We start from the raw sequence: 27,868 nt of genomic DNA, 5'->3' as shown, positions 1-27,868 counted from the left end.
AGCGCTTATCAGTGACAAGAACATTTATCATCAGGGGACAACTAAAAACATGAGGTAGTGATTTGTTTGTAACAAGACAGCCAGTGTTAAGAATAGTAAGACTACATATAAGTACAGTTAATGGCAAATAAGTCGTTTATATGAGTAGATTTAAGAACAGAACAAGGGTCTACATTTTTGTCCAATGACATAAAGCACTTTAGAACAAGAGGAACTTTATCATCATTCTAATAATGGCAGGATGATTGGACAGCTATTTCCTGTTTGCACTGCAAGAAGTGGATCGACTTTACCAACACTACCTAACACAGTTTTTCAAGCTCAAACCTCAGGGTACTCGTAAAACAGAAAAGGGACCCTATAAACTGATATTTAATGATCTTTATAGAAGTATTGGGTTTTGAGTTGTCGTATCCAGAAACCAATGTCGCATGACAAATCCTACATCTTCCTGCAAGTGTGCATCAATGTCTTAAGTTTTTGAGAGCATAAGGTGTGAAAGGAATCTGAAAGTAATGTCTGAATTTCTCTGCATCATTGCTTTGTCACTACCAGTGCTCACGCTCTCTATTTGATCACTCACTGCCCCATCCACCACTAGAGGTGAAACAATTTTTTTATCATCATCAACAAAAGTCATGGACAAATTAGTTGGAGACGATTCATTGGTTGGTGACTGTTGGTCACATAACTTTGCATGCATCATTAATTGGAGCCAAGATTAATCAGGAGAGAGTCATCTCACATTCTTACTAACTTTGCTGCAAGTTGCATATGAAATTACGCACAACATAATGCTACACTGAACAAAACATGGCATATTGCCACACATTTTGTCCTAAAACTCTAAAACTCTAGGAGCTATTAATCCTCAACAGTGCAAATAAAGTGTTTCACTTATGGCTGCAGTCCTGACTATAGTCAGAAAGCACAGGGGAGACTCAGGGTGTTTTCATACCTGAAGTCCGACACAAGGTCTGGACCAAGGTTCATGTTTTTGTCACATTGTAAATAGTTGGTTCAGTTGGTTTTGGTTTCACACTGTAATTATTGCAAATGAACTAACAGACTTTACAAGACAAACCTACATAATATCGTGATTACTACGTGGGTTATCTGCCTATAGTTTACACTGATTAGTTAGTTGGCTGCCAGACATCTGACATTAGCAAGTTGCATAATGGGTCAACCTTGTGTGTAGAAAAATATGAGTGAAATAGTTATTTCCACCATCATATCACTGTTGATTTACGACTACCAGAAGAAGAGCAGTACATATCGTCAGCTCAAGTTTGCCTTATGAGCTTCCTAATTAGAAGACAGTTTTGTTGTTAAAGACAGGAAAGGAGAAGATAGAATACAATCCTGTGAGACATGGCAACGCTGAGAGAGACGGTGAATGGTGTGCACTGTTTTTCACAGAGTATGGCCCACCTTCATAGCCGAATGCGGTAGAAGTTTGTTAATCTTCAGGTGGCTCTGTTCTCCCGTCGTCTCTCTTTCATCTTCCTGGAAAACTACTGGAAAGTTCCCATATTTTCATGTGTTTTTTCCAGTTGGACCCTCATAACATTGTGCCCTCTTCTCTTCGTGTTTCGGCAGCTTGTTTTGTTTTGGTGTTGTGTTTCCTTTTTCTGGTCCTCATGTCAGAATTTCCTGTCATTGATTGAAAGGTCTGAACCTTCCAAAAAAAGGCTTTCACATCGCGCATGAACCAGAAAGTGGTTCAGTTTGGTCTGGACCCAGACCACCTCTGTTTTGTTGGACCAAGGTCTGGGGGAAGTCTCACATCTACGTTTTTGGTTCGGATGAAATTTGAGACCAAACTACGAAAGTGTGAAAGCACCCTTAATGTCTGCTGATGGACCTAAGTTGTGGCTAACTTCAGTGCTAGCCCTCATCACTGTAATTCATCAACAGCAGGCAAAGAGCAGGCGAGTGAGTCCGGCTTGAGTCTTCTCTTACAGCATAAATATTATCTGTGATATCTGTGACACAGACCTTCCTTATAGTGGGAGCATGTCTGTAATGGGCATGTATTTAAAGAGACATCTCTCTTTTAAAGATCTTTTTTGACATTTATTTTAACAGTTCAATGTCAGTGCCATGCAATGATTCTTCACTCAAGAGCCATTAAGCAACTGTGAAAAGCATAATCTGACAAATCAAAATCGGACAATTAAAATATAAAATGTTCTGCAGGGTAACCTCCCCTGAAAATTTCCTCACCTGCTTGTTCAAACTAATCCCTTGCAAGAGGACATTTTTCTGCAGTTTGCCTTGCAGTCAAAAAAGGTTGGAGGAGGGGAAAATATTAAGGTGCTAGCAGGGGAAATAAATGCTACTTTTTGCATTCACAGATGCAGCTCACCCTGTCTGATCCAGAAAATGTTCAAGGCTATCAAAATTAAGTAGTTGTTCACTCAGACTGATTTATTCCTCTCGAAGTGTTTAACTCTGCAGAATTGGCAAAACAGAAGCACGAAGTCCAGCTGTAGTTGTTGGGAAATTCACCACAGTCATTAGGAGTCATCATCTTGGCCCAGAGAATTCTGGAAACAACAGTTTGCCAATTCTTTTGTAGGGAGAAAATATCTCTAAGATTTGAAACAATGTAGAAGGTTGGGTGGTTTAAAAAAAGTCAGTATAAATCATCCTCTGGGGGTCCATCAATGCCCGCGTAGGACCTCATGGCAATCCATCAAAACCTGCATTATTAAATATTTCAGTTGGAAACCAAGCAGGAGCCTGACTGAATTAAGGGCCAAAGTGTGTACTGACTTAACTACACAATGACAGTCTGGCACTGCCTTCTCTGGAGTCCTGCGGCTAGCGTGGCTAAAACATGATTAATGCAGTACAGATGACTGGCATCAAAACAGCCTGTGTTCCTACAAGGACAATCAAAGTGTCACTTCATGCTTCTACAGCACTTGACATTTTTGCTGTGGTCTCACATTACGGCTGAACCTTCACACCCTTCAAACCAAATCTCTTACTTCCACAGCAGAGAAAGCCAAATAGCGTCTGAATGTGTGAAGAGACGTTAAGACCGCAGCACTCCAACAGACGTGTTGAGATTTGCCAATCAGCGGGGTTCTCTACCAGCTCGTTCAGAGAGATTAGGAGTCCGTGTGGCCTTAATAATGTTTAGAAGAACAGGCTAAGAACTCACATGAGACAGATAACAGGATTCTCTCATTCCACTTGAGACTATTACCTCAAGTAAGCACTCATACAAGACTCTCTCTACTGAAGAGAAAGTTAATATTTTCATAGGTAGATAGTGTGTGCTTGGAAAGTTTTTCTAGAAACTAATTTAGAGTCTATCTCGAGGGATCTTGGTGATTCTGAGACTCATTTATCCGTTGATTGTCTGGGTAATTGGGCTGTGTTATGTTGAAGTTACTGAAGTGTAAATTTTATGTAAGCTCCGGTTTGTTTTAATTTACTGTCTTGATTGATGAAGATCTCCAGGCAACCTAAATGATGTTTCTTCTAAGTGTCATAAAAACTGCAATGAGAATAATGGAACTTGCTGTTTGGCAAATTTATCATGGAGCTGATTTTATAGGAAGCTGGCCTATAATCTCTGTATTAAACCAAACTGTTTCAAGGTGATAGTGAAATCTAAATAACTTCCAAGGATTTGAGGAGACGCCCAGTTGCTCAGACAACATAACCTACTCCGATTTCAACAGATTGCACCTGTGCATGTGTAGCAGGGTAAGGAAAAGCCCCAAAGACATTTTTTAACCTTCATAAATGACTTTAACTGAGCGCTTATATAACATCAGCTTCATCAATAGGAAATGTTATTCTATACATATACTAATTCAGAACACCAACCTCATAAAAATGTATTGATTATGGAGCTAGGCCCTCACAGGAGGCACACCTAGCTTAGCATCAAGACCAGAGACATTTACTCCTTGTTCTTTAATCAGAGTGCTTTTTTTTCTCTACTTATACATAAACTGACCAAAAGCAAACAGTCCTGACAGCACTGACCTTTAAGGGGATGGAGTTAGAGAGTCTAAAACTTAGAATCCTATTTTAACTTATTAGCTGTGATGGACCATCCATTTTAATTTAGCCACCTGGCAAAGCATGGTCTAATTCACAAAGGAGATTTCTTTCACACTAAGTTGAAAAACACAAGCTGATGTAAAAAGTAATGTCTGTGAACTTGCAGGAACCATGATAATGACTTAAGTGTAGCTAGCAAGTTTGCTCATGAAGATATAATAATAGATAATAATCATTAACCTTTATTTATAAGCACTTTTCAAAACAAAGGTTACAAAGTTCTCAACAGAGTGTAAGAAATGCACAACAGATCAAATGAAAATCAGCAAATTCCATGGGAACTGTTTTATGCAACAGCTAGGTGCGTAAAACCAAATTAGATACAAAGTGTGAGAAAATATGACACTTTAAAGACACTTTATATTCATTATATTTAACCCCTACTTAAAGTCAGGGAAAAGCCCTCCATGAAATATGTTTTTAAAAGTAACTCAAAGGAAAAAACAGAGTCAGCTGACCTGATTTCCTCAGGTAGGCTGTTCCAGAGCTTTGGTGCTCAGACTGCTCTGTCCCCCTTTAGTTTTCAGTTGAGCTTTTGGTACAAATGGAAGACCATTATCTGAGGATCTCAAAGTGAGTGCAGGAGAATAGGGGGTAAAACAGTTGGTGATATAACAGGGACAGAGACCAATGAGTGCTTTAAAAGTGATCAATAATATCTTTAGATATGCTAAAGCGTACTGGCAGCCAACATAAAGATGCTAAAATAGGCGTAATGTGCTCATACTTCTTACTTCTGGTTGAAATCCTGGCAGCAGAGTTCTGCACCATCAGTAGCCTGTCCAGGGATTTTTGGTTAAGAACAATAAAAAGGCTGTTGCAACAATCCAGACAACATGAAACAAAAGTATGTAAAATTGTCTCTGTGTCTATAAAAGTTAACTTGTACTGTAGAAGTTTTGTGATATTCTGCTCGCAGTTCAAATTGTTGTCAAACCAGAGGCCAAGATTCCTTGCAGTTGGTGTAATGTCATCCACTACTGGCCCAGCAGAGGGCTGACTGTTTAGCTGTCTGCTGTGACCCAATTACAAGGACCTCAGTTTTTGAGGCATTCAAAGCTGTAAAGAGCAAAATAAAGGCATTTAGAAGGGAAGATGTATCAAACAAGATGATGCCAAACAGTTACTTCCCCTTTGTTAATCACTGATGTAATGTATGAGGGGTGCACCGATGAATCGGTTAAACACCTGTATCGGCTGATATTGGCCATGCTCACAAATATTAGCCACTGGCCAAATAAAGTGGAATGAACAGATATCTGTTACCAATGTGTATCTGTTGTATTCCATCAATCTGGGATCTGGTATATCTACCTGCTTTATTCAATAAGAGATATATACAAGGCAGTAGAAGTGATTTCTGACTTGTTTTCATGGTTAAACATGAGAGAAAATGGCCTACTAGAAATGTTCAGCCAAATGATGTGGTGAAAAATACTTTATTGGCATTGGCTAAATTGTTATCTTAAACATACAGGTTAAATGGTCCAAATCTTCACAATCGGTGTATCTTGATACTGTATTTTATGAAACTTTCAGAGTAGGTGTCCCGTTTAAGTCCCACTTTACGTTCCCTCAGACATTTCCTCAGTTTCCTCACCGAGTACAGCCATGTGTTGGAACAATTTCCATTCATATGCAGCTAAACGTTGATTAAGCTCTAATGTCTTTGAAGTAGTCTGTCCCTCAATTGACGAATTCCCTTCGGTCTGCTTCAATAGTGCTCTTATGACAACACCACTAGGGGTGGGAATCACTAGTGGCCCCACGATACGATATTATCAGGATACTTGGGTCACGGTTCAATATTATTGTGATTTTAAACATTTTGCAATACAGTGAGTATTGTGATACCATATATTGCGATTTAACATTTTTTCAACTGTTTAGCTGATTTAGCATGAGTCTTGCCGTAATGTTTGTCATGTTTCCTCAATATGTTGCACTTCTTGCAAACCTCATGTGTCATGTCCATCTCATTCATGTCCTGCTTGTATTCCTAATGTCCTTTCCCTGGTACTGGCATGTTTGTTGTACTAACTTTCTCCTGCTCTGTGACCGTCACCTCTGCCGACCTCAACGGACAAACAATTGTCCAAATAACTGATTTTATTTTTCCATCATCATAGACTTCCATTCATATTAGCAATTAATTTAAAGAAATTGATACTTGGTGGATGAGTTGATATGCTATATCACCAGACAAACTATCGCAGTACTTTGCTGTATTGATTTTTTCTCCCACCCCTAAACACCACTGACTCTGATCAGCGTCCCTGAGTGGGTGCTGCAGTCTCTGTCTCTTAGTGTGGTGACTGTGCAGCTACAGGCTGGACAAAAAAAGTTCATATTCAAAAAATGTCTATGAAAAACATGTACAAGCTGAAGGAAGTACCATTCCATCATTGTGGACACAGAGCTGAGAACAACAAACTCAGAAAGAGTTTTACATCAGTCTTTAAAAAAAATGTTATTTGAAGTAAATTTCGTTAGGATATATTTGATATCTGCTTTATTAATGTTTAAAATGTTGCATAGGCATCTATCTCTACATTTAAAAGGGCTTGTGTCTTTTCAACATTATTTCTTATTACACTGTCCTAACAGTCTATTAGCAAAGCAGTGCAAAGAAGCATTTTTGACCCAATGCCTTATTTCTATTTTCCTTTCTGCTGCTAGCAAGGTCCTTGTAAGGAACAAGGAAAATGGAGATGGACAAGGCATTGGGAGTGTCTTACAAGATTTTCTTTATTTTGTTTCACTTTTTTCACTCAACAAAGCTTGTTGTTAGCTTGTTTGCAAAGTGGAAATAGAAATACATTAACAATTTCAATTTGTAAGCAGGATGTTAAGCTCTGACTTTTGTTAACCCTGCAGCAAAACAATACTGCTTAGAGTCGTCAAAGGTTGGATATTAAGCTCCACACCTCCATTTCTCCAATTTCAAAATAACAGAGAGTACATTAAAAAGGAGCAGCTGAAGCAGAACAAAATCTGACACTTGTGAGCTATTAGGACATGCTGTTAACTTCTGTAGGGATGCCTAATTTCTCAAAATTTTGAACCTTTTGTTGAACCTTCTTTGAATAACAATCAACCACATTTTGTTATTTGCTTTGTGCTTTAAAACAAACATCATCCTTTTGTCTTTGAGCACAAATTACAATATGCCTGTGTCCCTCTTGTACCTGATCTTCAAACAATGCTGCTGTTACCAAACAAAAGGAACACAATGCAGTTCTTCTCCAAGCCAAAAATGCAAATAAAGAAGTTGCATTATTTTGCATCCCATTATTTCTTTTTTATACGCCTTTATGTCAAATCTGTGCTCTAATTATCTACTTTACTACTTTGTGTTATTACTTACGGGAACAAGAGGCCACTATAAAATTTACAATGTTGTTGTGATTTCATGATAGAAAACATTAAACATAGTGCTTTTTCTTTGCTATGCTCTAGTGAATGTGTGCTGTCCCAGCAGTTACAACAGGCAGCTCATAAATAAAATATGAAAGTGAAGCCAGAAACAGACCTTGAGGATGAGAGACAACACTTATTAAACATGGCTCTGAATCAGAACATCAATGTTGAATGTAAATGTGAAACTGAACCTGCTTGTGTCTGTTTCCACAGGAGAGTGTCGACCTCGGGGAGATCATGTTCTCACTTTGCTACCTGCCCACCGCCGGTAGACTCACACTTACTGTCATCAAGTGCAGGAACCTGAAAGCCATGGACATCACCGGGTACTCAGGTGTGTGTTTGTGTACGTGTGATGCAAGTTCAGTGTTTCCTGCAGCGTTTTAGAAGTGTGACAGCCTCCTAAACAACACCTGCCTTCTAATTTAACTGAAGTGGGGGGAAAAAACACTTAAATTAACGATTAAAGTCCTCCTGTCCTATCTGCGATTCAACAGCAGCATATGGTGGTGGAAGATATCATTTATTCCCCTGGGGGAAAATCCATGCCACTACGGCAAATGGCCCATTTTGGCTAGTTTCTTCTAAACCTTCTTCTGGTTGACTGTGCTAACTAGTCGGTAAACAGCTAACAACGTGCAAGTCAAATGATGAAAGCATGGACAACTTCAATTGTAAATTTCGTGTATACATGAGCGTCTCCTTATGATACACGATACGTGCTATTCCTGTAGCTTATGGTGATAACTGAAGGCAGACAACAACACAAACTCTGCTTTGGTTAGCATTGATGCTGTTCTATTTCTGGGTCAAAGTCAAGCACAGAAACTGTGGCACATGAGCAGCCCAGTCAGTTTGGGTCCAATAAAGGTGTATAAATGACGATTTCAAATCACAATATTGAGGTGAGTTCATCCAACTTTGACTCAGTGCAACTTCAGACAGACTAACATGTTCACAGTTACTTTAAAAGTCTAGTTTTAGCTGGGACAACACTGAAAAAATCATCTTTTTCTAACTGCATAAACATGTTAGCATAGTAGCAATGTTTTCTGCTAGCTCTGTGATAAATGAGAAAACTACAAACACAATCAGTAACTTCAGACACATTCTCAGTGGATAGAGAGGATGGGCAGTTTTAACGATAACCACAGAAAAATCCCCCCAGGATAGTAATACCATTTCAGTTTTAACAATCATTAAAACTGTTTGCAATGACCGTGCTTTTAATCATGATATATATACAATCCAGACAGCAGACTAGGTCTGTGCACCAAAAATCTACTCTTACAAAGCTGATGGATTGGCCAGATCCTACATCTTTCATCATCTTGCAAAGCTCCAATCTAAAAGGATTCTGTCAGGTCTGAACAGATCTGACCGATCGGCATAGTTTGAGAAAACAAGGTGGTAGCTGTGGGCAGGGTTTTGCTGTACTGGAAGTTGTCAGCAATGGCTGCTACCCATGTAGCATTTAGCTCAGAGCTATACCACGTTTCTTTATAAAATGAAGCATAAAAAAACAGCAATGAAAGCTTTCCATGATGGAGGAGGTGTTTTGCTTTCTCCAGACCTGGGATACAGACTTTCACAAAACTGACTGGCTGCAAATGCTGTGATGGCAAGTCTGAAATACACCTGCCCATGGTGCGGTTAACAAAAAAGCCAATAGGTGGCAGAAGATATCAAACTGCACAACGCAGCGCAAGCTTCAGATCAAAACAAACCAACACAGAGAAACTCTGCAAGTAAGCCTTTCTGGTGTTTCCTAAAACACCTGAAAATCAGGAGATGGAGATAAATCATGCCGTGCAAAAACAAGGTAAAATACTAAAGCAACTTGGCCATCTATGGACACATATAACAGGTAAGCTTGCTAAACCAGGCCTGTTTGTGCTGTCCCATCTAACCCTGAATGATGCTGTGAAGCAAAAAATCCTTCACCTCCTCAACCATATAAGAATATCACAAGCATAAATTTGATGCTTTATTTGTAAAGACATGAGTCATACTCTGTACCTGATAATAAAGCTTCAGGAAGCTGTTTTCAGGGGGTGAGTAATGCTGTTCCATCCCCGCTTGTTTGTTTATCACAGAAACCTACGTGCCTACGTTTTATGCAAATTCAAAGCAAAGAGATTTTTGCAAATAGTAGAAGGCTTATGATAAAGAGAAACCAGTAAAATGGGTCATTTAAAGGTTAAACATTAAATAGTTGCATTTATAATTGCTCAGGGATTAGAAACATAATATTTTTAATCTACTTCTTGGATCTCTGAGGACCTGAATTCAATGGATTTTTAGAAAGTAGGATACTTGAAACTCTGCCTTTGCTGTTATTTTTAATAATTAATTACTAACTTAAGTAAATTCTGTAAAGGACATGTTTACTACTCGAAATCAATGTGTATCGTGTAGGGATGTGAGGTGACACTTATGTCACGAGACGAGATGAGACAAGACAAGATTTGGGCCCACCAGACATGAGATGAGATTTTACACTTTTTATTTAATTTGGGAAAAAATATGAGTGGAAAATATGTCCTTTATGCGGCTGAAAGTCATAATTGCGAAGCTTTCAGGTCTATTCAGAAATATTTATAAACTAACTCCTCTTGTACTGAATAGGCTATCAATGCTGAAACACAGTTTGTCTTGCCTAACTCTGACTCAAACTGTACATTTTAATGCCCTTTAAATCAAACCTGTCTTTTTAATATTCTACCACAGCTTTATTTTAATACACTATGCACTCATTGCTACAATTATAATAAATAATAATAATAATAATAATAATAATAATAATAATAAAAGCATTTAGATTATTTTGAAAGTAATTTAAAAACTATTCACAACAGACCTAAATATAAAGAGCTGCATCAGTAAAACTATTTCTCATCCTCTTAAAGTACATCCTTATTTAAAACACTCAAAAGAAATATTTCTGTTAATAACACGTGTTTGTTTTTGACAGTAATTTAGAGAAACAGACTATTCTATCATTTTGTGGTCTTTTTTTTCTCAGATGAGATTTGACAGGGTTGGACACAATGCACAGATGAGCGTGTGTTAATGTGTGTGCGTTGGTGGGCGAGTGTGTGTCTCTGCACGAGATCTCTGTCAGATAACAGACAGGTCACATTTAACTAGAGCTAGAACTTCAGTTTTAGGAGCTAACAATGGACTCTATGGCGCTCAGACTGAGTTTTTTGCTACGTTTACCACTGCAGTATACAAAGACCTGTTGCACTACTCATGTTAAGTTCCTGACTGATGATACTCACAGCCAACAGCTAACAGAAGAGTGACTGACAGACAGTGAGACGAGAGGGAGACACGACGAAGCAGCGACTGAATCAAAGTTATAAAGTCACAAATACCGGCACTATGAGCAAGTCTGCACACATACAAGAACTAAATAAAAGCTGTATCCTCCTCATGGACTCTGCACAGGTTTCAAGCAGCAGCTAGCATAATTTCGGACCGTTATGATGAACTTACTATGCATTTGCGGATCATATATGGACCAAGAAGTGCACGCTGAGGAGGGGGTGGGGGCTGCAGCAGTAATATTAATGGGTCACTGATCAGCTCCGTTTCTTCATTAGCAAACCAACAATTTTAAAGTGTCCAGGGCATCTTTGTGATCTTTGATAACTTCCAGTTAGGTATTGTTTTCTGTCAGGAGAGCTGCTGCTCCTGGTGTCTGGGCAATATTTATCGCGCAAGATGATTTTCACCTCAATGAGACATCTCGTGACGTTTTGATCTTGCAAAATCTCGTGGCATGAGATCTTGTCATACCCCGAGTATCGTGATCCTATCCTATTACGAGGCTATGGAATAAACTTAAACAACACCTTGCACCTGTGCATCTACTTGTTCCTATGTTTTTTAGAGAGCAGGCACCATGATAAAAAAGAAAATAACAGTTTATTTCTCTGTATCAAAGTTTTGTTTATAACTGCCTCACCCACTGATGCATGCTGCCCCTCCACTCTTTCTTCCTCTCACTTTAAGGTTTAAAAAACATGGCTGTATTTGTCCTTTCTTTAATTACTTCACACTTTTAGGTGCTATCAAACATAAAAATATTGGCAAACTGATCACTTTATTGACCCATTTTATAAAGTTTAAGCACAATGGACTGCACTGTGCTCATTGAAATTATTTCAATGAGACATACTGTATACTTTTTTTGCACATTTTCAGCACACTCTGACAACACCACGTAAATAAAGATAACTGACAATTTTGGTCACTATAATCTCAATGTAAAATGTTCACTTCATTGCATCTCTATTGGACATATATATTTTTTTGCATTTATGTTGTTTTTTATTCATCTAAACCCCCGGTCCCCCTGCCAACAAGCCAGCTACCACTATAACCTGATGAATTTCCTGTGGGAAACACTGATGTTTGTGGTCTCGTGCAGGTGCAGCAGCTCAGAATGAATGGGTTCAATTTGTATTCAATTGTAAGCGTTTCAGATTAGGTAAACAGAGGAAAGCTTTCGCCACAGCTGTGTTGTGTTTATTTCAGCAGTTATTAATATTCATCATTTGCAATATTAAGACATTGTCAGCAAATAGTTGCAGGCAGTGGATTTATTGTAATAGAACTCTGTTCCACTTTTCCATTCAATGTTTTCCTACGACACTGATATCACTTGTAAAATGTGACATTTATTGTGTATTAAATGCCAGGGTTCAGGTGATTCCAAGTAAATGTAGCAGTTTACTCCTCGTGTTTAATGACATTTCACAATTCTGAGGCAAGTTACAATTTTATTCCTTAGTGTTTAAGGGGCTTTAGCTGCCATTATTTCAATCTGTGCACCATAAACCCGCAGCTATCAAATTGTGCCTTCAAGCATATTGAGCTGCAAAGCAAGCATTCTTGTTTGTTGTTTATAGATTTAGGGCAGCTTACATTTGACTAAAATGAGGCATAATGAATCATGCGAGGCGATTTGCCTCTGACGAATGAAGACTGAAATCAGCATTCATCAGGAAGCTCTTTCAGTCATGCTGTTTAAGCTATCTATGGCCCCATGGTCCTCTTTGTTTACACAAGGTGTTGACTCATCTTCTTTCATGCACATTACTGATGCTAGGTCCTCCAGGGGGGCTTTCATGCTTAAGTAGAAACCAAAAAAGTAAAAACACGCACAAACACACTGTGTGATGAAATACGACACTGATGACTCTATCTTCATGGACATCTTAGAAGAAATCTTGGCAGCCAATGCAGACAGTGAGAAGCTTTTAATAATCCTAGAAACCTGATCCTCATGCTAATTATTACTCTGGCAGCTTCCTAAATAAGACAGATAAGTTGGAGAGCCTCCAAACATAGGTGGTATTCCATTATCAGCAGTTCCTGTTCAGATAAAGTCACCTTTTATCTGTCCTTGTTCTTCCTCTTACCCCCTTAGATCCATACGTCAAAGTGTCGCTGATATGTGACGGGAGACGTTTGAAAAAGAAGAAGACAAGCATAAAGAAGAACACACTGAATCCCACCTACAACGAGGCCATCATCTTTGACATCCCACCAGACAGCATGGACCACGTCAGCCTGCACATCTCCGTCATGGACTATGATTTGTACGTACACAAAGCATCATATCTTAGGAAAGGAAATGTGTTTTTCTATCTGTGACGTCACTTATAGGTCCAAAATCTGCAGCATTTGAGACTTAAAGTTGGTTTTACATTTACCTGCTTAAACAGAAACACTATGTGGAAGATTGGTACATATTTTTTCATGTCATGACTTATTTTGTCTAGTGTGTGACATATAAAGTTAAAAATCTATGACGGAAAAACACCAAAATATATTAGGGTACTGGTTAAAGGGGAAAATAATCTGAAATATAAAGTAATCAAATATGGAGAAAAACAACTTACACTGACAGAAACAAAACATTATTCACATAGTTTATTACTCAGAAATTACTTTCTTTAATTCTCAGACATGTCAGTTTTTTCATAAAATGTAACCTCCTTAGATAATATCTGAAATGTTTTTATTGGAATTCAGGGAATATCTAAGTTTATTTTGGCCAGATTTACAACTTTAATACGTACAGGTGTAAAGGTTTACAGAGGTCACAGCTAGGTTCAGACCCCAGTTTTTGGGTCACAGTGAGGTAGGGGTTTAGTTCATCAAGAAAAAAACAACACAAAGTCCCAGATTCATGATTCTAAGTTTCCCCTATTTATTGCCTTTAAATGGCAGCAGTGAAACATACAGTTTGTTCCATCAAATGTTATTTAGAACTGCCTTTCATAGTTGATATGTATGTATTAAAGATGTGACATAAAAGAGGATAGAATAGCAACACAGAAATGTACTGCCAATAAATACAATGTAAAAAATCCTCATTAAAATACCAGCATTTTCAAACAATGCATTTATGATTTATGAAGTTTGCATGATATTGTTACAAAGCTGTTGGTAAATATCCAATACACACAACTCTAGTACACCAGAACCCAGACCAGCTTATGTAATCTTAGGACTGGATATTGTAATGGATCCTGAACAGAGCACACACACTTATTGCCGGTGTTCTCCACCTCTTCATATTTGCTTTTAAATGTATCAGCATCAGATCAGTCTTTGATTCTCTCTGCCTTTACATCAAGAGGCTTTTAAAAAAACAGCGCAGAAAGGACGAGGAGAGGAAGTAGAGGCTAATGGGTAGCTCCTGAAGCTAACTTTTCTTCCTCATGTGTTTTGTTGTGCGTGCTTCTCTGTCACTGTTCACTGGCTGTTTCAACAGTTGCAAGTGTTACTGCAACTTAGATTACCATGTGTGACTGCATTTTTTTTCTATTCAGAAGTGTCTGACGTGTGACTATGTGTGCTGAAACCCTAAAACTATGATGGTCATGACAACTGCATACAGATCTTTTGAAACATAACATTATTTGACCAAGATTTTACAGTAAAATCCACATAAAAAGTAGCAATAGTGTATAAGACAAAAACCGTTCTGGGGTGCCCCCGTTAAAGAACTAAAGAATTGCATTGTCTTCCTCTGTGACAATGATCTAATGAAGGGGGAAAGATATTAAAAAGTGGTGCCAGTTCTTACCAGCTTGGTATGCATCACTATCCTAGAACGTTGTAAGCAGTGTAGTGGCTTCACGGTGCATGCAGCCAAATTTTCACAACTGTTAGGTTGCATGCAATATGTGATTGTGGTGGCTACACTTGTGTCCATGAAAGCCCTTGTCTTTGCATTTCTGATGCTTACTGACTGCATCAATAGGGCATAGCCAACTTTTTAGATTTGAAAAAAGTACTAAAGGTGTGACTTAAAAATCAAAATTCACTGTATGTTTATGAATAATGGTCCAACCTGTATTTCAGCATTTTTGACTACAGTATATCCACAATTTTAAATGATAGGAGTATCACAATGGGAGAAAGATGGAATAAAAGACGAGATGTAATTTCAGGACTTTTTAGTTTGGAAATCTGGAGGGACAAGTAATACTACATATTAAGAAGTTTTTATTTTCAAAATGCACTGTGATATAAGAGATAAGAATAATCCTTACCTTTCCAAGCAGGTCCACATGAACAGCAGCTTTTCAGAGAGACTTGCACCACAGGACCTTTATGTTTACAGTCCCTGAAATCTATAACAGGAAAGGAGAAAAGTAGATTCAGTGCAGACAGCTGACAGAATGAGGACTCATGTGTTAAAGGTCAGGATGTGTATGTGTTTTAGTGTGTGTTATAAAAAGAGAGATTCTAGTTTGATATCAAACCTCCTGTGCTTTCTTCTGAGTCTGATTTTTTTGTTAGAATCATATCCAGCTGTAATAATCCAGATATTATGTCAAGAAAAAAAGCTCCAATTTATACTTTAGACATTTCTAAAGGGACAAAGATGTCCTTTGATAGCCGTCCAGAAATGAGTCAATTATTGAGACAGCCAACTACAGAGTAACTGTATCAATCGGAAAGACGTCCAGGTTCAGATGTGTGCCTCCTCTCATTATAAAATGCCCTTCATCCAATTATAAACAACAATCTGATGTATGAGATGTCCTGTCAGGTTGAGTCACATGTATTTATACAGTACGTGTGTGTCCCCACAGGGTAGGTCACAATGAGATCATTGGTGTAATGAGGGTTGGGTGTCATGCTGAGGGACTTGGAAGAGACCACTGGAACGAGATGCTGGCTTACCCAAGGAAGCCCATTGCACACTGGCACCCTCTGCTGGAGTCTAAGAAGTCAGAGAAGGAGGTATGTTTGGTGTTAAAGGAGTATTCTGACTGTATATGTTCAAGTTTTATGAGGAATCTGTGACTCAGCTCACAATTGTTAGTTTCTAAGGTTTAAAAAACAAAGACAGGGCTTTCAAATTGTGACAAGACAGCCCAACAGGGAGAGATGACTCATCAGAGATCTGGGAAAACATGGCAGGTTTACTGGATGCTAGTGTTGTAAAAATAACCGAGAGTAGTTATTAAGCTACCAGTTGTTGCAGCCAGGGTGTGAAATTATGTTTACACCTCATTCACCGACTAGCACATTTCTACCACCCAGACAGCCTTTCTGTTTGTGACTTTTTACAGGTATTTAGAACAAAATTATGTTTACTGGTCTGGTATCGGTTGGTTGGTAGGGCAGCAGTCCAGTGTACAAAAGCTACAGTTCTTCCTCTCTCCACCTACATTTCCTGTTTTTCTAAAGTTGCCCTACCAAATAAAAACATTAAAGCCCCCCCAAATATCTACTGTGAACGCTGAGTCAGTTACCAGCAGTATAAATTTAATATATAACACAACCTTCCTCTAGTTTTACTGACTCACATATTCTTATTTAAGTTGTCGCAGGAACAGATAATGCTTTATCAAGGCAGAAAAAAATGACTTTTATATTGTATTTTTTGAGTACTTTTTAAAATCACATCTTTTGCCTTTATGCAAGCATATTTTTGGGGAAGTACTGTTTTTCACTAAACTTTAAAAATCATCATGTACTAAATTTAAAAAAAGCACTAAAAGCCAGAGGAGGTCTAACCTTACTGCAAACATTAAACTGGCTAATAGAGTTTCATTTTGAAAATCATACACAGTAGTAGGATTTTTGTAAACCATTCAAAAAAAAATACTCTTGAATGTTTGCTAGATGTGCAGAGCAGGGGTTCTCAAATTTTTCAACCTGCAAACCCAAAACAAAGTTGAGAGACCAGGGACCCCCACTGTGTGAACACAGCTGTGCAAACTCAAGAACAGTCATGTGCATGCTTACGGTTTAAGGATTTTTTACTCTGATTTCAGCATAAATCTTACTAAATTACCATGATTTTATCCATTCATCCATCCATTTTCTATACCGTTTATCTCTTTCGGGGTCACAGGGCGGCTGGAGCATATCCCAGCTGTCATTGGGCAAGAAGCGGGGTACACCCTGGACTGGTCGCTAGTCAATCGCAGGGCTGACATATAGAGACAGACAATCATGCATGCCCACAGTCACATCTATGACAAATTTTGGCTTCGCCAATTAACCTAAGAAGCATGTTTTTGGAGGTGGGAGGAAGCCGGAGTACCCGGAAAGAACCCACGCGTGCAGGGGGAGAACATGCAGCTCCTCACAGAAAGGCCCTGACGGGGAAGCAAACCAGGGAGCTTCTTGCTGTGAGGCAACAGCGCTAACCCCTGCACCACCGTGCAGTCCCCCATGATTTTATTGTACACTTAATTAATTTTGTGTGAAGATTTTTCAAAAAATGGGTAAAATATATAATTTTAAACCATTTAAAAATAGTCTGTTTTTTGGAAGGCATCTAGAAACCCCCTCACACTGTCTCATGACCCCAATGGGGGTATTACCCCCAGATTGAGAATCACAGGTGTAAAGTATGCCATCGCTGCTGTTGAAAAAAATACTGTTATATCAAACTGGTATTTTGACAAACATTTCCGGCTTAAGAATTATTGCACCATGTGCTATTTAAAAAACTGCAGTAGGAGGTACTGAGTACTTTGAGTAAGCTTTAAATTATTTATGTTTTACTTTAACTTGAAAATTAAAAAAAAACAGCACTTTTACTTCTATTTAAGCAGATTTTAACCAAAGTAACTGTACTTTTACTTGAGTATGGTAGTCTTGTACTTTCTCCACCTCTGCTATTAGTTTCTACCATATTAACGTCATTGCATTGATACAAATTTGTTAGTGTCCACTTCATACAATGAACTGACAACTATATCTTATGGGGGGGTCATTGAAATCTACCATGTTAACATTATATTAAATATAATAATGTACTGTTTAAGTACTTAAATATGTATTTGTATGATAACACTACACACCATATATCCTCTGAAGGTTTACAAAACTCTATTTCTTCCCTGACCAACATCCGTAATTGTCTAAGACTTGTTTTATCTGATAAAAACATTTTTGTGTTCAGCTGTTATCCATATTTTGGTATTTGCTGAGACATTAGCAAGTGTCTGCATCTCGTGCAGTTAGCTTAACTGTCAACGGTTGCAATGGATGATAAGTAGCTTGCAAAAGCAGTTCAAGAGCAGGTATGTCAAATATGAGACATAAATTTGGATTCAAAACTAATTTTTGTTACACACAAACAAATACTTGTAAAACTGGTGAGACCTACCTTTTGTCCTGGCGGTCACTAACACCGACGTCCATCACAAGTTAACGTCCAGTAAGTCCAGGAAAAGACGGCGGGTGAAGCTGCGCATCAGTCCGGAGCTAGCTCTTTTACTAGCTCGAAAGTTGTCATTTTTTAAAGTTTTCTTATATTTTTACGTTATTCAGTGGCAGTCCTCTAAATAACCATGTAGAAACTGTAAACACAAGCTGCCAGGAGCCATTTCAGCGCACTTAAACGAAGCTGGAAAGAAAAAAACGAAAGTCAAGGCTACTAAAGCGGTGCTCAGGTGTTAGCCTACTACCTAGCAAGCTTATGGCAGCAAACTTCCTGTTTACATCCCATAGCATCAAATCAGTTGGTGGCTCAGTGTTCAGGCCTGTGAATATAAAAAAGTGGAGAAATTTGTAATACAAACTCGAAAAAAAATAGATATTTTTATGTCGATGCTCCCAATTTTATAACTGCCAAAAATACCCTAATAATTGTATTCTTACATTTTATTCATTTTAGATTTAAAGTGTAATGTAATAATCCTGGAGTGTTATATTCTTTCTAGTAACTTTATTGAGCTTAACACACACTTTCTCCTTTTTTTTCTTTTTCTAAGTGAGATAGGTAGGGTTATTAAGGAGCATGTTGGTTATTCATAAGTGGATGCTATTTTTATTATAACAATAGGCCAACTAAAAGACCCATGAGAAATGTTAACATCATCATGTCTGTGTGTTTTTATATACCATCCTATAAGGAAAACCTAGCAGATGTTAATAATTTAGTGCACTTTGTATGAGTGCTTTCTTTTATGTTCCTTTATGTTATTCCCCTGTACCCTCAGAGCAGGCTACTAGATGGGAAATGAAAATAAGTATTTTATCTTTTGTTACGAGAGCATAATAGTTTATTTTTAAGGATATGATATTGAAGACTACTGATTGTTTTATTCAAATTCTCTCACCATAAAAGGCAAAATACCATTTTTGCTTACATTTCTTTATAAAGGCATTACTTAAAAAAAAAAATGAAGGTAAAGACTAATAAAACAATTGCAGTGTGTCACAGTGAAAATGTGACATACTGAAAAACGTCACCTGTGCAGAAGTTTGTTTGATTGGAAGTGGCCTGGCAATGGTTGCTGTGGAGATTTTTGGTCAACAGACCAAACAGAGAGCCAGCAAAGGGTCAATCAAGGGCTGATTACTAAAGTTAAACAACAGAGGCCAAAGCACATGCTGCCCCCTCCTGATAAAAAAATAGAAATTTTAATATCTTTTTCAGGCTAATTTAAATTATGCATTTTTTTATCGACTTTGATTGCATTGGGAACTAATGCTACATCTCTATTAGATGGATGGATGATGGATGGATGGATATTTCCCTGTGGCAAAGTAACTTGTGAGTTATATATAGTAAGGGAAAAAAGCAGCATGTGTGTTATGAATCACTTCCTTGTGTGTGTATGTGTCCTGCAGTGGAAGGCGAGGACAGCCAGCTTTGACAGCCAAGGTTCCTGCCCTTCACCCCGGCCCCCTGCAAGTCCCTGAGCAGAGCCACCTGTGACCCGGCAGCCCAGAAGGGGGTTTCCTCCCTCCTGCAGATCCACGTCCTGTCTGTCTGATTGAGGAGAAACACAACCCCACTGTCTCTCCCTCTCACTCTCTCTGTGTGTCCCTCCCTTCCTCAGTCCCAGAGCACTCCCAAGAACTGATCTAGGACCAGTCAGTTAGATGTGTGAAGCAATCTTTTCAGGTTAAAGTTTAGGGGCCGCTGAATTGAAATGCTGGTGTTATGATGACCTAAAGGCCGCCCTTTGACAGACGTTTAATATGGAGCTGTCCGAGCTGAGGCGAACGGATCTCTACGTCCTCAAAGGAGACTTTCCAAATACTGAAGATTCAGCTTTGTGCTGCAGAGACTCTTTGATGGAAAACCGCAGTCAGATCTCGCTCCATGAGAGCAGCGGAAGTCTAAAAGTGGAAAGCAGAGGACACGGTAGAAAAAGAGACGATTTCAAACGGGATGTGAAGTAATTTCAGCTCTCCACAGCGCTCTCTCATTGAATTTCAGAGTGCTGTGTTGGCATAAATGGTTCTAAACTGTAGCATTTTGGGACTATTAGATGTAAAGCTGCTCCATTAGACATTATTGTTTGTGAATAGCAAAACTTAAATGAATTTCAAACTCCAGCTGAGTTCACTTTACTTCCAGCTTCATCTATAACATAAGCAATGATCTTAAAGGAGTGTTTGGTTCAGGATGGAATAAAGTAGTTTGCTATTTACAGATTTAGAGTGAATTTATACTCAGTAGGGACAAAAAGTTAGACGTACATTTGGCTGGCTGCACATTAGATGGTTTTCAGATTGCAACCAATTTTGAAAACGTAGGAGACCAAAGACATAATGACAGCTTCAACCAGTTTCTAAGATTATAATCCTCTGAATGCACACACTAGATCAGCAGTTAACAACTTTTTCAAACTAAAGATCCCCACTGATGTTAACAGAGAAATCTAGATCTATCCACATCAAATTCACTAAGAAAATTAACTCATATTTACTTATTAATTGGTATAATTCAGCTTATCCACATTTAAGCAAATAGATAGAGTCTTCAATTCATCAAAGTGATAAAAAGTGATAGCAAAGAATCTAATAATAAAAGATCTAATAATATGTGAATGATCAAACATGACTTCAGTTGAAACAAATATGAAGTACGATCAGCATCATCAGCTGGCTGTCTTAACCTTGCAAAGCCAATGGATTGGCCCTGTCATCAGGCCGATCCATCTTCCAGAGTCCAATCTATTCATGTTTTCCTAGTCAGAGAATGACCAGACCAATCAGCATCATTTTAGGAGGCAGTTTAGGTTTTACTGCAAGCCAGTAAACAGTGAAGAAATTAATGTGGATGCAGCTATAGCAGCAGTTTTATTAGAACTGGACACCATTTATTTCTCTTGGTGGAAAACATGTTTTCGCCCTTTTTCCATCCCACTTTGGCAAGAATTTGATCAACTGGCTCCACTGATAGCAGACAACAATAGTTGTTGCCTTTTGAGCTTGTTTTGGGTAGTTTTGTTGCTACATCATATGTTTTATTGTTCTGATTGGCCTGTAATGAATGTGATGGGCAGAACATTTGTCCTATCACTCTTTACAATTTCTTTTGAAAGGTTCAGCCTTTTCCAAACACTATATATGGGCTGTTGCCAACATGGATTTGAAATACGATCAACGTAACAGACATGTGAAACAGTCTATCTGGCATAACAGGTTAGGCTGTCTTGGCATGTGTTCAGTTTTACCACAACAAGAAAAAGGATGTGGGTAACTGGCTGGGAAGACGGCATACTTGTGATTAAGTTTGTGATGCTGTAAAGGGTGTCCAGGCTTTTTCCATTGGGGGCCACATACAGAAATATATAAGGATAGTGGGGCCACTTTCATAAACCTCACCTTGATATAAAAGGTTAAACCAATCTAATGTAGGTTACGATATGCTCAGTGATTGGTTATGTTTAAATGGCTAGTTGATGGCTGACAAGGCATATAGCCAGTCATTTTAGGGATTTTAGAGAGGCCAGTCAGACTTCGGGGGCCCTGGTTGGGTCTGGCTCCGCCCCTGGAACATCATTGGTGCTGCTATTTGCTGCTGTAATCCATTATGGCGTTATATATCAAGATATCTTCTGTTTGCCAATATGTTTACTATTTATTGGTTGTCTCAATTTAGTCCTTAAAACAACAGCAAAAAAACTTATCAAAATGTTTGTTTACAGTGTTAGTATGGCAACACTGCCTTGTACTCAAACTAAGAAGAATAATAGAGTCTAGCACAAGCTTCATGCTCCATTGAGGGCCATATTTCACTCAAAAGAATTTTTGTGGGGCCGATCAAAAATGGACCACGGGCCACATTTGGCCCCCAGGCCATGGTTTGGAAACCCCTACTTGGTCTAGTCATTCTCATAGGCTATTGTAGGTATTCAGTCAGAGAGTTTGCATCCTCCCCTCAGTCAGGGAGGATGCAAACTGGGCTGAGAATCAAGCTGAAAATCATTTTGTGTGTAGCCAGCCTCAAGCCCTGTTTACACTTGCACAAAACTCCTGAAAACTTCCTGAATTTCCTGAGTGAGTGATGTGAACACAAACCGTGACTTCACCCTGAAATCCTCCTTTCAGCTCCTGAGTATTTTCCCCTCTACCACCTTTCCGTTGACTGACAAGCAAACCACAGGAAAACTTCCTGTTGTTAGAGACAAGAGTAAACAGGAAAGTCAGGAAATTTTCAGTGCAGGTTACCCTGAAGGATTGCATGTGTGAAAAAGGCTTTAGAAAACGAAACAGCAGATCAGCTGCAGAGTTGTATCTGACTTCTACCACATATGATCGGGGTAAATTCTCAAAGAATAAAAGATTAAATGACCTTATTAAGTTACAAATTATTTACAAAAAATGTCTGAAGATCAAACGTGAAAAGAGAAGAAGTGTGCTTTTAAAAGGTAAAAGTTTGTATTGAGGGAGCTCTGCAGTAAATGTTGAAAAAGTGAGCACACTTTACACACCCTTACCTCTTCGTCTGTTTGATGTTTGCTTTTGAGCAATGCCACCCTTTTCTTCCAGACTTTAAACTCACACAGATACTCATGCTTTCCTTCAAACAAACACTCCTGAAAAGCTCTTCTTTGTCTCCTCTTGTTGTTTTTATTCTGAACAGCTTGTGGTGGATGTGTATAGTTTCATGTACAGACGGTTACTGTATGTACCTTTCGTTTTGTTCTTAAGAGAAAATGTGAAACGATAACCATGATAGGTGTAGATAAAAAAATACAGATGACATTTGAACATATGTAGCTTTGTTGGTGATGATTGAGAAAAAGAAACTCAGAAAAGGTGAAGATATGTGTCTTTAAATTTAAAACATGCAGCTTTCTTGATGTTTAGACTCATTAATCATGCTGTTGTACAGGGATTACATGTATCTGAAGCTCGGTCCAGATGTTAGATTTATAACATGTGGTGAATGGAGTATTTTTGATGATGCAGTTGAGAGAAAGACCACAGCACTGCTGTTTCATCAGCTTTCTTTGCATAAGTTTGATTCTTTCTATCTTAATGGTTCCCTTTTTTATTCTCTTTGCAATAACGTGCATTGTGCATGCACTAAACTCCACTTTAGGCCTGGGTTACTGTCCCATAACTGTTAAATGTTACATGAATGGCCATGCTTGTAATGATCTTTTTAATGCTGTTGTCACAAAATCACCAGTTGGGTTCATTTTACTAGAAAACAATCCATGTTATCTCCAGGTAATGAGATAATCAAATGGCTATCAGAGAAAACAAAAGGTCATTTCCTCCGGTACTTTAAAATGCTAATCAGAGAAAAGAAAAGCCACGACAGCACGCAAGTATGTTTCAGCTGAACTCACAGACCTAAGATGAAATCAGCTCCGTTTGCGGACTTCTTTTTTAAAAATCCTTAATTATGATCCTATCACGTAGAAAAAGTTGCTTTCTTGACATATCTTTATTTTTCTCTAAAAAACAGCCATTTGTTTCCTCCAGATAACATAATAAATCAACCCCTATTATCACAAGAAAACAAACATTCCCTAAAACTCTAGATAATGAATTAATTCACTCCAGCTCTCCAAATAACAGCATTAAAAATAGCAAGCACTGTTGTTTGTTTTGTGGCACTGCGATGAGTAAAAACTTAATAATTCACTCTCTATTTCCCCTATGCCCACGATTTCCTCCTCCACTCAAAGTCTTGTTTTGCTTTAATACATGAGTTTATGAGCTGGGAGATGTGTGTGCACACAGGGGTAGAAGAAGAGGGAATGACAGCTTCTGAGAAGACCAACAAAGTGAGTTAATTTTGTACCGTGCAATGCAGTCTCTGGAGTTGTGTTGCCCTAGAAGGAAATCTACCCTTCAAAATGACCTCACATCTATTAACTATGATTAACTTTTATCTTCAAGTGTTTGACAAAGCTTTTATAATAAGATATGTGAAGCCATTCCCAATACATTCTTTGCCCTAGCCCTGCCACTATGTTGCCCTAGGGCTACAGGCCCTTAAAGTCCCTGTAGTGTGATAAAAAAAATCTTTATTTTAGGTTTGTTAAATGGCAGGCCACTGTGTTACAAGCCACCATGCCAAATTTCAGTCATGAAAACATCTCTATGTTTTCAAATCAAGCTTCAAAATCATGAAAAATACAGCTGTAAAATCTGTTTAGTTGAATGAGTCTAAGCCACGCCCACTCACAAGAACTATGATCCTCTCTCATTTTAAAAGATGCTTCTGATCAGAGCTCAGCTGCCTGGCTATGTGCCAGAGCAGAGAGACAGAATTTGAGGATTAAATTTACTGTTTTCTGGCACAATTCTCTCCATTATGATACTACGATACATGAAGTTAACTTCCAATGAAGGCAGTGACATCAGCTGCCAATAGACTGTACTGAGATGAAATGCTCTGTGATTTTAAATTACTGTAGCATTAAGGGGGCGGGGTAATTCCCTATTAAGACTAGTGATGTCATGGGCTCATATATTTGCCCTGGCCAAATAAAACCAAGCCAGGAAAGAGGTGAAAACCAAATGTGGATTTCACTGTACAGGGACTTTAGGACTTTCCAGAATCACACTTCAAACCAAGTGTTATGGAAAATCTCCCAGAATGCTTTGCGGATCATTGTTAAGATGTTAGAATTAAGGCAATGATCTAATATAATATCCCACTCAGATCTAAGTTAAGATTGGAAAATTTTCTTTGCACATCTATTTCTTTAGATAGGTGTGTCAGAGGGCAACATATCAGACAGAAAATAATTTTGTTTCTGTCATTTAACTCAAATTCAGATTTTCTTGGGGATGACGGTGTAAATGAATCTTGCTCTGGCATTAGACACAGCTATAGACCTGAAAATGTTCACATATAAAGATGAGCTGGATAGTTTTCTGCTGCTTCTGCTATCGCTGTTGACATAGCTGGTATATCAAGCCCCACCCTTTCTTGATACTGATTGGTCGTAATAGAGAAATGATTTTAATGAGTGCAGCGCTGTTCCAAAAGCTGAAGAGTTTATAACTGAGTGAGAACAGCAGCAAAAAACAGCTCATGCCAAGGGCGTTTGAGCACTCAGGGTTAACTTGTTGCACTACATACAATGAGAAAAAAAAACTTTTTCAGATTCAGATTTTAAAAATCTATCAGTGTGTGCAAAACTTCAGCTAAAGGTCAATATTTAGCACTACTTGTGGGCTGAAACTGCTGTTATTTTTTGCTTTGCATGCAGATTAAAAAATGTAAAGCCAAAGTAGTTGCACAAAGATTTGCAAGACTGCACTTCTACCCCGCTGCTGCACACACATCCTCAGTTTCTGTCAACTTTCAAGTCACAACTTTAACTTTTTAATACAGGAAAATAGTAAGGGAGGTTATCTTTATGATTGGAATAAAACGTAACTTTTATTTCATATCATTCTCCCTCAGTTTCAGATTTATCTTCCAGTTGTAAGAGCTTTTCCGTGCTGTAATTGTCAAGCACAGATAGCATCAGCGCATTCAGGTCAGAAATGTTAAGCTTGAGCCAGAATGATATCAGACTGGAAAGTGCCAAGAAACATTCACGGTTTATATTTGCTGTTGCTTGTACAGATAATTTCTTTCCGATATGAGGACTGTTTATTGGACAGCATTATCTCCACAGCAGCTCTCATCTGATGTGTGACTTGGACAAGTCTAGACTGCTGCTGCTTCATTCAGCAACACCAGACAAGAAATACAACCGTGCTCAGCTGCAGACGGCCGTTCCAGCTGTATATCGGCGAGTTTGTGAAAATGGAGATGCATTCAGCAGACTTATCCGGATCTGTTTAAGCCATTTCCTTTGTGAGAAAGTTAAGTACCTATGTGAGGTTGGAGACGACAGTGCGGGGGCAGCTGACGGGTGGACGGGTCAGCGTCTGCAGAGCAGTGGCATTTCTCTAATTGGGACTTGTTACAGCATGAATGAGTCAGTGCATTATTGTTTGTGCTTGGTGTGATCCATCATAGCATCAACCCCCCTCCTCACAATGTGGCAGTTTGACATTAGCTCTCATTCACACAGTTGTTTTGATGGTGAAACTCTAGACTTACAGCACTATCATAGCTTCTTTAATGTTATTTTGGTGACGTGGTTGAAAAATATTGTCCTTTCTGTTCCTCCTTTTTTACTTAAATCATGTGCTTTATGATGGTCATATATTTCTCTGACTATGTGCTGTGTTTCCACTGTGGATGAAACCTGTTAAATCCATTGCCTCTGTTTATGGACCGTTTCAAACCCTCCTAGCTTCGCCTGATATCGTAACGTTTCTTGATATGATCTTGTATCCCTTCCAACTGTTATGATAGCACTGAATTTCCAATTTTTTATTGAACATTTTGTATTTGTACCAATAGAAATATTTGAGAAAATGTTCTGGTGATTGATATCAACAGTTGTTAGTCAATAAAAAGTCTATTATGAGTTCATTTTAGATCATTACCAAGACTTTCAATGACGAGTGACCCCGTGTGTAATAAAGTAAACTGAGAAAGCAAACATGAATCCTCTTTCTTCTCTTTCTTCCAGTCTGAAAAAATCAACACAAGAGTGTTGTTTCTTTTTCTCTCCCATGAGATGTGATGTTTTATCAGTTCTGGGACATGCTTTTCTTTCTTTGATTAAAAGATTTATGCAGAGTGGGTTCTGCGCTGTTAGTTCTGTGGCAACACGCAGTAAATAATGACAACACAGCCAGAGGCTTAACAAGCAGGAATGGACACAAAGGAGATGAGATTTTGTCTGAATCAAATGGTCGAATTAAATGAGGGGAAACTGCGCACACAATTACACACAAACTACCAGAATATGATGTGAAGACTTGACAGCCTCTAATAAACAGAGGGGAATTACATCTTTCTTTGTTTTAGAGATGCGTACACAGAAATGGTTAGAACTCATAAATAATCACTGAAAACAATCATCATGGTCCTTCATTAGATAAGAAGTGATAGGAGCCATTGCTATATTTATATCAAGCCTCACAAAACCTGGTCAAAGATCCAAAACCAATGGACAGCACCTATAAATAGTATTCAATCCAACCCCTTAGATGTATTACCCTTTTATCGATTTTATAAATCAATCATGATCAAGGTAATTTACCTTTTTTTTTTGTCAAAAAAGCTAAAGTGGAAACAGATCTCTACAAAGTCAACCAAACAAAAAGATGTAAGGTAAAATAAGTGCATAAATATTCACCCCCGTTAACCCTTTAAAACCTACCACTGTGCAAGTCCGCAGGACATATTCTTACATTTTTACATACTGTAGGGCCACTTTTGGGAGTATTCTTATTTACTTTACATCAATATAACCCTTATATCCCAAGTTTTAATAATATGTATTGGCTTGTGTCTTAACTACTACGATAAATTGCTTAAAGGTGCAATAAACCTAAAATAAAAGAAAATCATTTTTGTTTTTTTCACATATATTTCAAAATACAGAAATTGCACAGCTGTGTCCCTCAAATTTGTAAATGTAAAAAAAGTTACACAATATCTTTTGGAACCAAAGGAAATTTATTTGGAGTCTGTACATAACTCGCTTTTTGAGATATAGTCAGTTTTGTAACCTGTAAAAAAAAAATT

At 38.2% G+C, this 27,868-nt stretch overlaps 1 protein-coding gene across 1 annotated transcript in view; it reads left to right on the top strand.

Moving 5' to 3' along the window:
• Positions 1–21,967, top strand: part of syt6a (synaptotagmin VIa) — a 140,721-nt gene extending 118,754 nt beyond the window's left edge. The window contains exons 5-8 of the mRNA XM_041799049.1: positions 7,723–7,843; positions 12,950–13,121; positions 15,633–15,783; positions 19,639–21,967. Of these exons, the coding sequence (XP_041654983.1) occupies positions 7,723–7,843; positions 12,950–13,121; positions 15,633–15,783; positions 19,639–19,710 (516 nt within the window). The 3' untranslated portion in view covers positions 19,711–21,967. The remainder of the gene's footprint in view (positions 1–7,722; positions 7,844–12,949; positions 13,122–15,632; positions 15,784–19,638) is intronic.
• The last annotated feature ends 5,901 nt before the right edge of the window (positions 21,968–27,868 follow it).

The sequence above is a fragment of the Cheilinus undulatus genome, linkage group 11 (assembly GCF_018320785.1).
Source record: "Cheilinus undulatus linkage group 11, ASM1832078v1, whole genome shotgun sequence".
In the NCBI taxonomy this organism is placed as follows: Eukaryota; Metazoa; Chordata; class Actinopteri; order Labriformes; family Labridae; genus Cheilinus; species Cheilinus undulatus.
This window is presented reverse-complemented; position numbering and strand designations above follow the sequence as displayed.